The sequence below is a fragment of the Agelaius phoeniceus genome, chromosome 1 (genome assembly GCF_051311805.1).
Source record: "Agelaius phoeniceus isolate bAgePho1 chromosome 1, bAgePho1.hap1, whole genome shotgun sequence".
NCBI lineage: Eukaryota > Metazoa > Chordata > Aves > Passeriformes > Icteridae > Agelaius > Agelaius phoeniceus.
This window is the reverse complement of record NC_135265.1, coordinates 58,142,333-58,160,241: the sequence shown is the minus strand read 5'-3', so window position 1 is coordinate 58,160,241 and position 17,909 is coordinate 58,142,333. Positions and strand designations below refer to the sequence as shown.

At 37.9% G+C, this 17,909-nt stretch overlaps 1 protein-coding gene across 10 annotated transcripts in view; it reads left to right on the top strand.

The window, feature by feature from the left end:
• TNS3 (tensin 3) overlaps window positions 1–17,909 on the top strand; it is a 204,965-nt gene that overhangs the window by 69,765 nt on the left and 117,291 nt on the right. For 3 of the 10 annotated variants that reach the window (XM_077179503.1, XM_077179501.1, XM_077179511.1), the window contains 2 exons: window positions 15,438–15,490; window positions 16,248–16,419. In XM_077179503.1, coding sequence (XP_077035618.1) covers window positions 16,270–16,419 — 150 coding nt within the window. In that variant the 5' untranslated portion in view covers window positions 15,438–15,490; window positions 16,248–16,269. Of the gene's footprint in view, window positions 1–15,437; window positions 16,110–16,144; window positions 16,420–17,909 lie in introns of those variants that run through there. The other 7 variants (XR_013182632.1, XM_077179468.1, XM_077179485.1 and 4 more) reach the window with 5 other exon arrangements.

Here is a 17,909-nt window from a genome sequence, read left to right as displayed (position 1 = left end):
CTATATTTATGTTTGGGATTGTCTCAAGGCAGGCTCAGGACTTTGGATTTGACCTTGTTAAACTTCATGAAGTTTACACAGGCCCAGCTTTCAAGCCTGTCTCGGTCCCTGTGCATGACATTTTTTCTCTCCAGCATGCCCATCACATCACACAACTTGGTGTTGACAAACTTGCTGAGGGTGCTCTTGATCCCACTTTCCATGTCACTGACAAAGATGTTATAGTGCCAGTCTCAATAGCCACCCAAGGAATGCCACTAGTCTCCACTTGGACATTAAGCCATTGACTGCAAGACTGTGACTATCCAGCCAATTCTTCATCCACCAAGTGGTCCATCTGTGAAATCTGTGTCTCTCCAATTTATAGACAAGGGTGTTGTGTGGGACAATGCCAAATGCAATGCACAGGACCAGGTAGATGATATCAGTCACTCTTCCTTCATCTGCCAGTTTTTGTAATGCTGTCATAGAAGGCCACCAGATTTGTCAGGTGAGATTTGCCATTAGTGAAGCCATGCTGGCCATCACCAATTACCTTATTTTCCATGTACCTTAGCTTAGTTTCCAGAAGGATCTGCTCCATGATCTTGCCAGGCACTGAGATGAGACTGACTGGTTTGTAGTTACCTGGGTCTTCCTTATTTCCCTTTATAAAAATGGGGGTTATGTTTCATTTTCTTCCAGTCAGTTGGAGCTTCAGTGGAATTCTACAGCTTCTCAAATGTGATGGATAGTAACTTAGCCACTTCCAGTTCCCTCAGAACCCATGGATATTTCTCATCATATCCCATGGACCTGTGCTTCTTCAGGTTCCTTAAGTGGCCTTGGACCTTGTGGTCTCCTACAGCAGACAGTTCTTCATTCTTCCAATCTCTGCCTTTGCCTTCATTGAGTATCTCAGCCTTTTCTATGTCCTGGGAAACCAGGTCTCCCATATCCTTCTTGATGAAACCCACATTTTCCCTAGTCTTTCTTTCATTACCAGTATACCTATGGTAACCTACCTTTAATGCCCTTGGCCAGATCGTGTCAGTTCTGTGGCTGCTCAGACAGTTTTTCTGTTTTTCTTAGTCTCTACCTTCACCTTTTTATAATGTACCTTTTTGTCTTTGAGTTTGTCCAGATGTAACTTGTTGATCCATGCAGGCCTCTTGAAATTTATGCCCAGTTTCCTCTTGGTAGGGATGCATAGCTCTTGAACCAGGAGGAGACAATCCTTGAATTTCATCCAGCTTTCTTGAGCTCCTTTTCCCTCCAGGGCTTTAAGCCCACAACATTCTACCAAGGAGATCCCCAAAGAGGGGCAAGTCTGATCTCCTGAATTCCAAGGTAGTGAGTTTGATGTGCATGCTCCTCACTACCCCAAGGATCTAGAATTTTGCTGCTTTGTGGTCACTGTAGCCCAGGCTTCCCTTGAGCTTCATGTTCTCCACCACCCCCTCCTTGTTAGTGAAAACAAAATCCAGCACAGCTCTTCTCCTTGTTGGCTCATCTGTCACTTGGAGATGGAAGGGATCAATGTGTTCCAGGAGCCTGCTGGATTGCCTGTGTCGTGCTGTGTCATCCTTCCAACAGATACTGGATTGTTTGAAGTTCCCCATGAGGACCAGGGCTTGTGACCCTTGAGGTCATTCTGTTTTGCTGTAGAAGGCCTCATCATATTGGTCTTCCTTGTCAAGTGGCCTGTAGCAGACCTGTATTATAATGTCATCTGTTCCTGCCCTCCTCCCCTTTCATCCTGACCTGTAAACTTTGAAATCAGCTCCTCATCAATCATGAGGTAGAACTCCATGCTTATTTACAGAGAGGACAACACTACCTCCTCATCACCCCTGCCTGTCCTTCCTAAAGAGTGTGTACCCTTCCATTCCAAAACTCCAGTCATAGGAGTTGCCCCAGTATGTTTCCATGATGTCAGTAAAGTCATAAGCATACATATGTGTTACGCAGGTTAGCTATAATATACTGAGTATACTGTTATCATGGTGTTCAATATCTTATATTGAATTTAAGTATTATGACTACACATGGGGCTCATGAAATGTGATAGGCATCAAATCTTCTGTTGTCTCTGATTTCTAGTTTTACATCTGGAAAATAATTCTCTTAATACACATCACATTTTCCCCATGGAAACCTCCTTTTACACATGGTGTTAGAAAAAAACACCCCAAAAATGGTGCAGTGAGATATTTTAATATTTGGTGATGTTTTCCATGTGAGATATCAGACCTTTCGCCTATGGCAGTATGTCTTCCAAATTGAAGAGAAGTCAGAAACTGGAAACAGCAGCCATGAGATGAATAGGGAAGGAGGGAAGGGAGGACTTTCACAGTTTTGTTACAGAGATTGTAAAATCAGTTTGGCTGTTCTTTTTCTTTTTTTTTTTTTTTAATGATTTTTTTTTTTTTTTTTACTTTTTTCACTTGGATGTGCCATAGATTTATTGTGTGATCCCTTCCTTTTTGGTTTTTTTTAGCACTTAAAACCAGAAAGATTTATAGTTGGCACAGCTATCTCTTAGAGTGGTTAGAATGGTCACCCCATGAAGGTGTAGTAAATAATGTTGAAGTTTCAAAGGAAATGTCAAGCCTTCACTAAAACTTTAGGAATTTGAAGTTTAAGTCTTCAATCTCAATGGGGCTGATAGTCTTGGTTAAGATATTTACCTTGGATATTAGAATATACTTTCAAAGCATCTCGTCATATGTGTTCAGTCAGAGACTTGAAGCTGGATTGTTTACATCTTGAAAAAATGTACCACAGAAGTTAGCCAGTCAAGGAGTTTATTTGTAATTTTAGTCCTAGAGCTGATGAATAGGCAGCAGGAATAGCAATGTTTGGCTTGGGGCAACAATTTTAAAGCTGTGAAGGGAGCGTATGAAGGCTTGAGTGTAATCCCTTATTACATACATGCATACAGACACTCCATGTGTATACAAACACATCTGTTTACCTGAGATGGTTCTTTCAGCACAACTCATTTCAACAGTCTTCCCCTTAAGTCAGAACAAAAAAGGAAAAGTGTGATCCTGCAAGCTGAGATAGTTATGTCAAACCCTGTGCTTTTAGCACTCTGTGTTTCCTCATTACTAAAGTGGAGAGAGCTATTGCATCTAGCAGTGTGAGAGAATATAGATATTTCAGTAGAAGCTTGACAAACTGGAGAGCAAATTCAAAACATTAAAAACGAAAGAGAAGAAGAGCTTCTTGCTTCTTATTCCATATTTCACCTTACAGCTATCCTAGAAAACTTGCAGACTACACCAATCCAATGCCAGACTGAGAAATACACGGACAAAACCCCTTTTAACTGGCACACATTAGGTGTAAGCCTCATTTATGTCTCTATATGCAATTACACAAATAGGCTTGTGTTGGAAGAGTGGGTGCTGAGTTCAGCTATGTATGAACTTTCTGGTGAAGGGCCAAAGTGAGTAGTGTGTTTTCCCAAGTGCTTTGCTTGTGCACCTCATGAAGTCTCTTTGTACAGAGATTTCCAAGTGAATCCAAAAACTGTATTTTGTGTGTTTTGTCTTTTTCTATTTGAGTCTGTGTATTTTCCTAGGTAGCAGTGGATGTGCTAAGAATGAAATAATAGTAACTGAAGTTATAGTTATTCAGTTGTTTGTCTTCTGCTGAGAAGAACCTGGAAGATTCAAACAATAGTGTTCATGGGTTGAATTAACAGCAGTGATCAGTCTGTATGTTAGTTCTTCTGACTGACAGATTTGTACTTGCAACACTGTGGAGATTTGATAGCTGATAAGGCAAGTCAAAATTTTAAGTAATAAAATCAAAGAAATGCAAAGCCTATTCTCATGGATTAACCATGAACCAGTCTCACATTGTAAGCATTATGGTTGATGTGGGATGTATGCCCTGGTAAACTGTGTGTGGTTCATTTAACTAAGCAAGGTTTTGAAGGTGTTGTAATTTATATACACTGAAAACCTATAGCTCTTTCCAGTTGACATTTGTAACTACTGTGTGTCTGGACTTTAGTGAGCAAAAAAAGTTGACAGTTATGAAACTGCCTCTCTAGTTCAAAACATCTTTCCCACAGCAGGATTTGGAGACCAATTTTTAGTTGTACCACTGCTAATATTAAACTTTTTGTAGTAATGAATTGGCTCTTTCCTTTTGAAAGGTTTGTTTTAAGCCTCCATTGATACAATTTAGCATGTTTTTAAGCCTTGAGAAGATTTTTTTTTTCCAGTACTTATAGAAAATCTCAGCAGTTAACTTCATTAATGTCCACTCAAGTGTCTTTTCTCATGAAAAAGCATGAAAATGAGAGATTGGGTGAAAATGCAAAAGGGAATAAGTGGTTAGCAATGTACATCTCCATAGATCTTGTACCTTGGAATAAACACTCTCAGTAGCTGAGTACTGTCATATAGACTTGAATATGCAGGACGATAATGCAAAACTAATTAATTTTCCATATCTATTTGAAAGGTAGTTAGCTTATTAATACTGTAGAATGAATATGTACTTCTGAATGATTTTTTTTGTGTATGTGTGTATATGTATATATATGCCATTAGGAGGGAATTTCTTAAAATGTACTTAAGCTATCTGGAGAAATAGTTTGTGTAACTTTTCCCTTTTACAGGCTAATAACTCTGAGACGGTTAAAAATCATATAAGCAGAAGTGTAAATAATTCTGTTTTATTTATTATTTTTTCTTTTACTTGGCCTGATTTATTTTCCTGCTTGTGGCTGCTTATTTGTATCACATCTTCATACAGCATTTGTTGCTAGCCATTTTCAAAGTATGCACTTTGGTTTCTGTATGGTGTGAAATTAACTTCTGATTAGGACCATTAGTGTTTTTTTCCACCACTGAGTTTTTTCAGAAACAATGACATGACCTCTGCATCCCTTGTTTTTAAATCAAACATGGGAGAAATAAAGGGAAATATTATAGTCTTCATAGACTCAATTGTATTTAGACACATTCAGAAAGTCAAGAGATTTTTTTTTCAGCAAGAATAGTATTAATTCTTCTATTGTATTCAATATGGAATTGATCTTTTAGCTTATATTTTTTCCAGTTGCTATGCCATGTTATTTAAAAAACAATTTAGGTGCCACTTCCCAACCCTTTATTACTATGGCTGTAGTACTCCTGGAAAAAGTAGTATTAATGACATTTATTGAAGTACAGTAGAACCCAGTTGTCTAATTGATGTAGAAATTTCTGCAAATAGGAAGTACAGCCCATTTCATTACTAACAACACTTATAAGTATACTTTTAGCACCATTTCTCTAAAATAAATAAGACAAAAAAAGAAAACTTTTAAAGTCCTTTGGAGTTATCATGTAACAGAGATGTCAAATCTTGTAGATTTCTAAATGAATTATGGGAGATGCCTATAGTTAACTATCTGCTAGTAGGCAACTGTGATGCAGGTGTTTGATTTGCCACTGTAAAAATGAGGCTAAAATTTAAAACGGGACAGCAGAAAGGACTTGCAAGATGCACATGGTCTTCACCGATTTATTGTTCAATTTCAGACCAGCTCTCTATTGCAATAAATGAGCATCTGTTTCACAGTATTAGTCCTTTGTGCATTGCATTTATTTTGTGATGCTGTCCATGGTTCAGTGCTGCAGGCTTCTGCTGGTGCCACTCTGTGCAGGGCATGAAGAGTTCTGATCCCTGACTACCTATGTAGACAGGAGATGTTCAAAGAGGTCACGTTTGTATTAGCAGTATAGTTCATTTCCTTTGGCTGACAACAAATGTTTTTCTACAACCAAGGGTATCTCTGTGTTGTATCTATGCTATTATCTACTCTGTTTCAGTAAAATTAGAATTATTTCTAATTGATAGAATATATTTGATATTGAGACCAGCTAAAATGTCTAGTGACATGATAGTTTCATCTTTCAGTTCACTGTTCTCCTTAACTAGACAAATTGACTAAAATTAAAAAATCAGAAAAGAGCATACTTCTTAGTTATTTGCATATGAATAATTGGTTTTGACAGCTGCTTATAGTGAAACAAATGTGAAGCAAAGTAGTGAGATCACTCTCTGTTGTAGTTGCTAGTTGGAAGTTTTTAGCATCTTTGTATTACATCTGAATACTTCAGAGTTTCTACTGGTTTCTGTTTCTACTGATTGTTACACAAGCCACGATCATATGTTTCTTGACTTTTTTTTCTGTACATGTAGTAGTTTGTGCACCGCCATTTTGAATGCAGCTTTAATAGCAAGAAATGTTTTTTCAGCTGTGCCTTTTGTCTTATTGTATTTTGCATTGATTATTACTTGACCATTAGTGAGCTTCCTGAAATTGTCATTAGTTACTTTCTATGGACCAGGAGCAAAGGTTGACATGGATAGACGTGCAGAAGAAAGGCCCAATCTGAAACACAGATGTATATTTGGAAAAGAGAGGAGATGTAAAGCTGCGAGGCTGGGTGATTCACAGAATGCTGTCCCCAGACAGTGGGGCTGGATGCAGCCATGAGATGAGGCTTGGATGAGGCTTTTGCAAGTCTAGTTCTGTGACTGCAGCACACAACCCATCTGTGTGGTGCTAATGGGAGATGCATCTTTCTGTTCTCTTCCTTCTAATTTTGTGCTGTGCTTGTTCTCCTTTTTTTTTATTAACTAAACTGGAAAAAACTGCTTTAACTGTTTGTTGTCTCTGGAATTGCTTCTTCTTTCTCTTCTCTCCTTTGCATATTGTTTCATGGCGTCTGGTCCAGGAAAGAAAACCTCTCTTTCTTTTTTCTGGCAATGTGTCTGCTAATGGAATATTTCTAGTGTCAGCTCTTACTGCTTTATAGGAAAGGTATGTAAACATCAGCCAAGACAGTTTTGCCTCGGTTGTGACACTACCTAGAATTCAAAATTTTGTTAGCTTTTTTCTAGTGTTCAGGGTAGCTCTGAGGCATGGATAGCACATTCTTACTAGGGAAATCAAAAGTGCCTTTTCTTACATTTAAAGGCCTTCCTCATGGAATGTTATTTTATTCTTAATATTATCATATTTAAAACAAATAAATCAAACTTCCTGTTTCAGCTAAAGGCTAGCAGAAATGATTCTGTCACTTTCTATTCAAGAATTGTGTGCACATAATCTTCTGTTAGTTAACAGGTGGTCTAAATTTGTGGTGAAAGTTTTACTTCAGTTTTGATCATTTTCGTCTTAACTAGGTCTGAGAGAAACTCAGGAGATCCACGCTGAAGGCTTTCGTTTTTCCTTCTTGCCCTGGCAGATTGGTAGGTAGGACTCTATATCCCAGGGCCCAACAAACATTTTAAAAATTGAGGTGGACTACAAAGCCCTACAGTGAACTTGTTTGGGAAGTGTGGCAGTTTTGGCTGAAGTGGTAGGAGCTCCTGTGAAAGAATCATGGGAGCAGCTTTGCCAGCTGCTAAGAGAGAGAGAGAAAGCAAGCTGGGATTCATAAGTTCTGTGGACACTGCCATTTGCAAGGGTCACATCTGTCTGGATTCCTGCTGTCACACTATGCAGGGGAACAGATCAGGATTTTTATACCACAGTATACAAAACAAAAGTAAATTTGCTCTCAAACAAATAGCTGCTTGCAGTAGAAATAAATCTCTTCTGTGGAGTCAACTAAAACAATATTTTAAATTAATATTTATATTTACTACAGGAATTGATACACAATAGCACAGAGATATTTTTATTTACAAAGCATGAATATTGTCTGCACTTGGAATCATTCTAAAGCCAGAAGCCAAAAGATTATGCAAGTTCTGGTTCTCATGCAAAACATCCAAACATGTTTCACTGTGTCAGTAGGAATTATTATAGTGAGCAGTCCAACAATCAATGTAGTTCATTGCCCTTTTTCTGCAGTATGCTGGAGTGTATAGAACTGTTACACTGTGCCTTGGAATAGGTTGGAGAATTTCTTCTGATTCCTGTCCATGGCTTGAGGAATGAAAATATATCACAGATCTGGTTCAAATGCATTCAGGTATCTTGCTGATGAGTCTCTCTCTTTGTATTTTTATTTATGCTGTTTGAATGGTGAACAATCACACAGAAAAAAAAGTTTCATAAGATGATTAAAATCTGTGTAAAATCAATGTAATTATATGCAGATTAGCTAATCAAATACTCTGTTGCTTATAGCACCATTAAAAATGGGCCAAATAAAATACTTATATTCGAAGTAGATACATGTCATTCTTTCAAAATGTCCTGATATCTTTAAGTCACAGCTTTGTCATTGATTGATATTTCAGATAGTTGGTTTCTACTCATCGATCCTTATGCCTCTCAATGCTTTCATTCAAGAGGGAGCCCAGGAGAGAAACAGATGAGCTAGTGAATGCATGCCAGATCTTGGAGCTCTGAGTTTGCAGTAGTGCAGTTCCTCAAAGGAACATATATATGGTTGATGTACAGCTGACTCAGCTGTTTAGATTGGCCCAGTCCTTGAAACCAGGTTTTCTAATATTCTGCTGAGATAATTTTTAAGCAGATACTATGTCTTTCTACTAATACTATTGTATTGTAGTTCAGAGCCAGCAACTGGGTCTTAGAAAAGGCAACTGCTTGATTTTTCATTTAGCTTCCTTAGTCTGTCCTTGATTCTAGTCTCAAAAGGGGCAAGTCATAATCCCACGCAGGATTTCTAAGCCCATGTGTGGCCCACAGGTCTAGTTTTGCTTTGGTATTGGAAACTAGTAGGTAACATTGATTTACTTACTTTTCCAGAGCTGTGTAGTAACTCAGTGTACTGCAGAAATGCAGATTTGTCTGGGGCAAAACTGAACTCCCTTTTCTGTTGGGGTTTTTCACTAACAGGATGGGACTGCTGGGATATGATCCTTGAGCTTTATTGCAGTATACACCTCATTACATGGTTAAGACAATAGGAAGATGGCAACAGCTCATATACTGCCAGCAGCAGCTGAAGATTTTTTTGTTACAAAGCATTTAAAAAACTTTCTAGCCAATAGCGTATTGCTAAAGCTTATAGACAATTGTTCTAGCCAATCACTAAAAGAACATGTACACCTGCTTCACACAATGCTTGCAAGTATGCTTTCTATTAACAATACACCATACACCATTATTAAGCTTAAAACCTTCTACTATCTTGCTAAGCATAGCATTGCTTGCACTGCTTTCCTGCAGTCTTAAGGTCTATCTTAGCCAAGCCTAAAACTCAAGCTATTGTTTCATGTCCTTGCTTGCTGTACTATTATAACTTTTTCTACTTTCAGAATTTGCAGCTGCAGCTAGCTGTTAAGTTTTCTGTTCTTTCTGTTTCTAAGGCCTGCTTTTACAGCTTTCTGGAAATCTTACCTTTACTACTTCCCACATTTCCCTCTCTCGGTACAACTACAAAGTAACTTTCTTCACTTTGCAGTTTATTAACTATCTTGCATTACATAGCTCTATTATTATACGTATTTCTTTTTGCTTGTTTGAGGCACTTCTCTTGCTTGTTTTAAGTGTTGCTATTTTACACTACAGCAATTTTAATGTTGTAAAAAATCTGGTCTATTCAAAGAGTAGAAGTCAAATCTGGTAGTAATTACTATTTATTGTTCTAATAAGTCTCGTTTGTTCTTAATTTAAAGCCTTCATTTATGTCTATACTTGCATCTACTATCTCTCTAAGATCTCGAGAACTTTCTGTGGTTCTATTTCATACATCTTTCTCTTGTACGATAAAAACTTCTTTGATAGTTTTGTCTATCATTTTTTGCACATACTGAAGTATATAAGGTACTATTACTAGTATTGCCACTAAAACTAATAACACATAAAAATCTATTTTACAAAGTTTCTTTAACTAAGGTGTAAAGCTCTATCTTTTGAACAAATTGTCTGTGATCTACTGTCTTTTTGATTCGAGCTGTTAGATCTTTCAACTTTTGTATGCTTTTGTAAATGGATTCAAAATGGTCAGACAGATTCATATAACACAATCCTTCAAATTCCTCACAACCATGTCTATGTGCCAGTAAAAGAAAATCAATTGCTGCTCTATTTTGAAGGGTAGTATGTCTAACACTGATGACATCTATTAGCATATCGCTAATTGCAAAAGTGGCATTGGTTTGTTTAATCAGCCAACATCTAACTCGATCTAACTGTTTCACTGCCATGGCAGAAGTAAGTTGGGATAGAAGCAAACCTGCTGAAATTCTTTTCACAGCTTTCTAGGGCCTAAAATCACTGTTTCAATTTTCTTCATATTGATGGGTGAATCTTCTTCCTCTATGTTTTTTCTTAATGACTGTTTTAGTACTAGGTGCTAGCACAGTAATTTGTCTAATACTGCATGGACTACATTCAAGGCATGATGGAATGCTTTGCTAGCCCTATCTCCACAAATAAACTAATATCCTTTTGGTAATTGTCTTGGATATTGTTCAACCCCAGAAATTCCACCCCAACTGAGTAATTACACCAAAAGCTTGAGTTTCTGTAAGCAGAGTAGTTGTGAGTGACATTGTATTTTGGAGGATCATTGTCTCACCAATTGCTATCTAAAAATGTAAGACAGAAACCTATTGTTAAGGAACTAAGAATCTTCAATTCTTGGGGTTCAGAAGGTACTTTAGAAAGTTCTTTAGTCTAAATGTCCCAACTAACTACAAGATGCTCCAGTTGGCAACTTCACCTGGCTTACTATTGTTTTTTGGTCAAGGGATCGTAATATATGGGATTAGACAGGTTGAAAAAGGCTTTTCTGGGTTCAAGTTGGACAGGCATATGGTGTCTGAGCCTGCTGCCTTGGCTAAGGTCCCCCAAACACTTGTTTTTGGTTGTACTACAGGCAAATCTGCACTGCAAGAAGCAATTAAAGCTAGCCAGCACCAGTGTAACACTCGATTTTGCTCTATACCTTTCATAAGCTATTTTTTGGCAAAACATTTTCCCATATAGTTTAACTCAAATTCTGCTTTTGTTCCTTCTTAAAGTTGTCTGAAGAATAAACAACTGTGTTAAAAAAGTGGTTTTTTGTATGTTCTTTCTAAGGCCTGCTTTTACAGCTTTCTAGAAATCTTCTTACCTTTCTATTTCCCACACTTTCATCCTTTGTCCTTTTCATAATCTTTCTGGTGTCAGAAGCTCTATTACAGAGGATTTTATCCTATGAACTGTGTAAGCCTAATGAGGTATGTAAGCCTACTGGCTGTAAGCCAAGTTACCTTATTCTGTTCTTGGAAAAGTTGAAAATCATCATCTAGCTGAGATGATTTTTTTTACAGATACTTTTTTTTTGCAGGCATTATTTTTTACTTGATTGTCTCAATTTCTTTGAGGAGCCTTCTCAAGCCTTTCAGAATAGGACAAGGGATGCAGATTTAGCAGAAAGGTTATTTCTTATTCCTTCTATTTCTGGACTTGTGGAAAAGTTGTCTCAGTGCCATCTCTGTGCCACATGGTGTGAGATGGCCTATACATGATCTTTGTCATGTTTTTGCTCTGAAACTGTGAAACGGCTTAAAGTAAGATTATAAAGATATGAGGTGCTGTTTGCTGTGTGGGACAAGCACAAGCTTGCTATTTGAGGCAAGCCAGGAAATCCATTAAGAAATTCACCCTCTTTGGTGTCAGAAGAAGGTGAATAAACAGGGCTGATCTCAAAAGTCCACTTTGTTCAATCTGTGCTTTAGTTTAATTGGACTGCTTGGCTCACTTTCTACACTTGCACTGATAGCAGGCTGTACTGGGAAACTTATGTCTAGATACTATTGTGAGCTGGTGAAAATGATTCAGAATTAAATATGTGACTGTTTCTTACTTTCTGTATCATGTCGTGGTTGTAAGGGACTCTGGGATGGTGTCATGATTTGACACTGGCCCAATGCCTGGCACCCATGAGAGTCACTTGCTCACCCTCCCCTGCCACAGGCGAGCAGAGAAGGAAAAAATGTTGATGAAGGCTTCACAAGTTTAGATAAGGAGCGGGAGAAAACACTTCAAGGGCAAAACAGGCTCAACTTAAAGTTGCAAAGTGAAATTTATTACTAACAGAATTAGAGTAAGACAAAGAGATGTAAAATAAGCCCTTAAAACACTATTTCCCCCCAGCCCCTCCCTCCTTCCCACCAACAGCGCAGGGAGACAGGGCATGGAGATTTTGGTCAGTTCATAACCGAGATTTTCTCCCGCTGCTCTGGGAGAAGAGTCCTTCCCCTGTGAGACTGTGGGTCACTCCCATGGGAGACAGTTCTCCGTGAACTTCTCTGATGTGGGTCCACTCTCATGAGCAGCAGCCTTCTGCACCTGCTGCAATGTGAGTCCCTCCAATGAGCACAGTCCTTCCAAAACTGCTGTGACATGGGTCTCTCATTCCACGGGGTGCAGTCCTCCAAGGACAGGCTGCTCCAGCCTGGAAGCAGGGACCCTCTCTTTCCACTGGGCCTTCCACTGGATCACAGCCTCCTCTAGGCATCCACATGCCTGGAGGACAGGCACGTGCTCCGACGTGGCCTGATCCACTCCTCTATGGGCTGCGGGTGGATCTCTACATCCCCCATGGACTGCAGGGGGACAACCTGCTTCACCATGGTCTTCACCACAGCCTGCAGAGGAATCTTGGCTCAGCACCTGGAGCACATCTTCCCCCTCCTTCTCCATTGACCTTGGTGTTGCCATGTTGTTTTCCTTCACATGTTCTCATTTCCTCCTCTTCTCTGACTAGGAGCAAAATCTGTGACTTTTCCAGCAGCTTCCCACAGGAGCCATCTTTGTGGCTCCCTTGCTACCAAAAACCAGGCTGTGCAAAACCAATACAGATGGTTTTGTCTGAGGACTTAATTTTTGAGAAAGTTGGCATCACAAGCTCTGTGATGAGTCCAGTACTAGGTGCAGGAGCCAATGGCGGTGAAAGAAGGAATACAGACTGTGTCAAAGGAGAGAGTTGTATGGCTTGAGTTTTTTCTGGAAAAGGGCAATGACACAGTACCTTGGATGCAATGAATCTGCTTATTAATTCAAATCTGTAACTGGAGAGAAGGTGGTTGTTTTTGAGAAGCTATTGCCTCTACTTGCTTACTTCATACAAATGCAGGTAAATTTGACCAAATGGTTCCTTGCACTTGCTTATGAAGAGACAACTTCTATGTGGTATTGTTTGGAATATCAAAATTGCTTAAAACTGAATAAATAGGTGAATAGAAGATGTTTACTTTATTTAAAACTGTTTCTTATTATTTAAAACTGTTTCTTATATGACTGGTTATACTGTCAGATGTACAGGTTATGGCAGCATTGCCAGGCATTCCCAGGGAAGCAGGGGAACAAGAATCATGGGGAGAAATTAATGGAAGAATAATCTCAGGGTGGTCTGTCCTACTCACAACATATCAAGCACTAGTTTCACCAAATCTATTGTAGTTGCAACTCTAAATTTTTAGCCAGGTGTGATTAAAACACTCCATATGGAACCACTGTTTTTCATTGCCCTGCATCTTCTCTACTGCTGTTAGTTGTCAAGAAATGAAAATCATACCTTGTTTTGTGAGATTTTCTGTGTAATTGTCCATTCTGGGATATGCCAGATGGCATTTGCTGTCTTCGAAGGTTAGTCAAATTTTTTGCCATTATCCCTCCAGTGTATAGCAAGCAGAAAACAGTGTTTGTTTGTTTTCACTTGGATGGAGATGATTTGCCTTTAAGGATGGTCTGCCCTATGCTGCTGAATCCTGTTGGGGGAAACTTGTATTCTGATGGTTTAGTGACACAGCATGCATACAGTAAATATATATCTCACTAATGGTTTTTTTTTGCTAGTGGTTTGCATTATGTTATTGTTCATATGCTTATACACTGAATGCTACTAGGATTTATTCTAGTTTATCTGGCACAACAGTGTGAAATAGAGAATGATTTTATCACTAACTTTCTTACCAGAGGAAGCTGTTTTAAGTGTCTGATTATTCAGGATACATGACAGTTTAGTCATCAAATTTTTAGTAAATTGAAGAAGTACTTCTAAGCAATGGATACATTTATCGCCAACAGAAACCAAGGAAGTGTAGAGTCCTGCTTCTAATTACTATTTACAAAACCAAAACAAAATACACCAAAAGCTATGTCTTAAATTTCAGTTATAGTTATTTACTTGTTTTGGCACCCATGGTATATTATCTAAAGCATTTAAAATTCTAAGAAGGGATTGGGTAAAAAGAGGCTGAAAATACCATGAAGTTTCCTCCTCTTCTGTTGTCTAAGTAAAGACAGAAACTAGTGAAACTGGGACCAAACACTTACATGAGGTGCACCTTATGTCATCAGTTGCGCTTTAAAATTTGCCAGAACAGTTAACTTTGAGAAATTCTGAAAGGAAATGTGCCACTTTCATGCTTGTATGTGTCTTAGCTATTCCCAGATTTTGATACACAGCATCATTTTATGGAAAGTTCTAAGACGTCTTCCATTCAAACACAGTTTATTTGGTTTGGGAATACTTGTGTATAGCCAAAATTGATAGGGTTATCAGTTTTTCAGCTCTAACTCTTGATAAATAAGCTTTTATGTGCATGTGTCTGTATAATAAGCATGAATTCACGGCAGGGAGAGGAGGAAGTACTCTTATTGATTTACTGATGCATGATACTAAATTGAACTTCTGTTTTTCTGTATCAAAATATATCAGTATCTAAGTGCTAAATTAAAAAATATACAAAACACATGAATTAAAAAGTACATAAAACAAAATATACACAAGCTAAAAAAGTATATATAGAAATGTCTAAATGTAAATTGAATAATATTATTTATTTTTATTTAATGTTTGTATAGCAGTAGCTGTAGCTGTCTTTTTGTAGAGTTTTTTTCTTTTTAAACCTGTCCTAGAAGGAGGGGGTACTGCCCCCTCCAGATGTCTCTTTCTCTCTGTTACATACAGAGCTTGGATGATAATAACACTGGAGCTTAAATCTAAGGCTACTACAATTAGGTGAGACAAATTCTATTACTATGGTTCATGTGGGAGTATATTTTTACACTTTTTCATTCATACTATTACTGAAGAAATGGAACTACAAAAGTAAACTACTACACATTCTCAGGAATAAATTCTCAGGAGTCTGATACAGAAGTATATATTTCAATATTGTCATAAGAAAATCAGTGGAGAGGAACTTCTTTTGCAGGTTTATACAAAAATTCAGTTTGCATTTTCTCAAAGCCCGCTATGTTTTCTCTAATCTTAATGCCAAGAAGAGCACTAAAAATGTCACAAAAGACTTTTCTGGCAGTAGTGAGATGGAAGAAGTAGTAGAAAGTCAGACAAAACTTGGGCATAACCACAGTGTTTGCATTCAGAACATAGGGCAATGATCCTCTTGTATCCTCTTGTTGTTATAGTCTTTCAAATCATAAATGAAGAAAAAAGGTAGAAACATTGACATCAGTGACAGCAAGTTAAGGTTCTGGATTGATTTTTCTGCTTTCTTTGTTCCAGAATTCCAGCAGTGTTTTGAAGAACTCATCTTTCAGTTGTGACAAAGTATCACGGCAAGTATTTCTTTCAAATTTATGTAGCAGCATTATGTGGTGTGGCGGTGGGCTTAGGCTTTGTTATTTGTGGTTGTGATTTCTGTGAGTTCAGTCTTCTGCAAGATATGATCTGCTATGCAAGTTCCATTTTTACAATGCCTTCGTGAGAGAACAACTAGACATATTTACTGAGCTGATCTTCTGATATTTCATTAAGAAGGACGGAGTTGTGTTAAAGTTCCATCACCTGGAAAAGAAAGAGAAGTATTTGTAGACTAACCAGTGAAATTATTTTAATTACATTCATGTCTGTTGTATTTTGGGGACTGGTTTTAGATTCTCTTCAGTTTTACTCAGAGCAGGCTTCAAGATCTGCAGTGTTTTACAGATTGCTGGTCAAACTTCCAATTTGTAAAGCATTTACAGAATTCTACAGAGAGATGTGTACAGACAGAAGTACCTATACATTTCTATTTGACTAACAAATTTGTTGTGCTAGTATTTGTCAAATTGATTGTATTAATTTTCCACATTATTGGTTGCAGATATTTTTTCACTGCAGTTTTGATGTGAAGAATTCTGGTGAAGAACTCCATTTGTGTTCTGAACTGAATACTTCGAGCTCTGTAGGCATTTAGTGAGTTGTACTTGTAATGAAATTATTGGAAACATCTGATGCTTGGGTGTAGGAGTCTAAGTTGCAATTTCTTCTCATTAATATGCCATGTTTCTTCTTGGCTACGTTGCTCAAACTGCAACATCTAATTTCTTCCAGAAGTGCAGACTTTGATCACATTATGGAGGAAGGCTCTGAACTTGATCTCACTTACATCACAGAGCGGATTATTGCTGTATCGTTCCCTGCTGGCTGTTCTGAGGAAACTTACCTCCACAATCTACAAGAAGTAACACAAATGCTCAAATCCAAACATGGTGATAATTACTTGGTATGTGTAAGATCAGCCATTTTGTGACACATCTTCCTTTGTCATGCAGGAAGACTACTTTATGTCCACATAAACATTTATAAACTAAAACTCACTCTTTGGGCCATCTTTACAGCCTTGTAAGCCAAGTTCAAGATTTTCAGTAGTGTTTTAAGTGGCTAGATATTGAAAACACTTTTTTTGCTGGGGCATTGCAGTCTCTGTGTTGGTGTGGTGATAACACATAGTCAAATGATGAAGAATAATTTCACCCTGCAATGAGGAGTGTGTTCTTTGCTTGTAGCAGTGAGCTACATCAGGGTTCTCAGGTGGGTATCTGATAGTATGTCACTGTCATGTCTTCACTTGTGAAGGCAACATTTAAAAGTAGAGTTGCTGTTGCTGTGTTCTGTCCAGCTCTTCCTCATTAACTTGTTTAGGTGCATTTTTCATGCCATTTAATTTTCTACAGGAAATCAAACAAATATATAGTAAGCTCTCTGTGCAGATTTTTTTAAAAATGTTGACAAAAAGCTGTTAATCTCCTGTGCTGTTTACTGGCTACTGCCATGGCATGTATTGTCTCAGCTTGTTCTATGAGGGTGAATTTGAAACAAGGCCAATATTTTATTTACTTTTTTTCTTGTACTGTCCTTTTAGGTATTGTGTGTTAATTGTTAGAATTAAATCCATGACTTCAGGAACATGAACTTCATTCACAGTAGAAATTAGTTGCTGGAGAGATTCCACTCATGATTTATACACATTATCTTCTTCTCACAAACTGAGATGCCATAGGTGCATTATAAACCAGACTGAACTTGTGATATGGACTGAAGTCCTCAGCATGCTGCCTTGCTGCCCTTGGCTTCCCTTCCATCAGGCACTGGTAGCTTATAAGGCACATGATAGTAATAGTGTGAAGGTGACCTGTGTGTAAAGCTTTTATAGGTTCAAATTCACCTGTTCTCTGGCCATTTCCATGCAATAACAGTGTAAGCTTGTAGTCTCTCCACTACACTTAATCTCACTTAATACTTGACTGTATTACAAAAATCTGATATATGGTAAGTGTGGTCTTAGAAGGATTGTAGTCTCTGCCTTAGTGTCTCAGAAGGATTGTAGTCTCTGCCTCTGAAAGGGATTGTAGTCAGTTTCCCCTGCAAAGTTGGGATTCTTTTTATTTTTTGTTTTAGTTCTGTTCTATTTATTAATTTATTTTCTATTGGGTACTTTGGAAATCAGCCATCTTGATAAAAAGAAAGCTTTATGCCATCTACTCCAAATGTGTTTCTGCAAATTTGCAAAATAACCTGACAAAGCACATCCAGGTTGTAGATTCAGAGAGCTTGTTTTTAAACTACCTTTTGTTTCTCATGTTTTGAATACGTCTTCAGCCTGCTCAAGAGGCACATGTGAATCAGCAAAGAAAAAAAAACCCAAAACCTCTGTGAAATGGTATACAACTCAGCAGTCCTGCTGAAGGTGATAGGAACAATTCTACTCTTCTA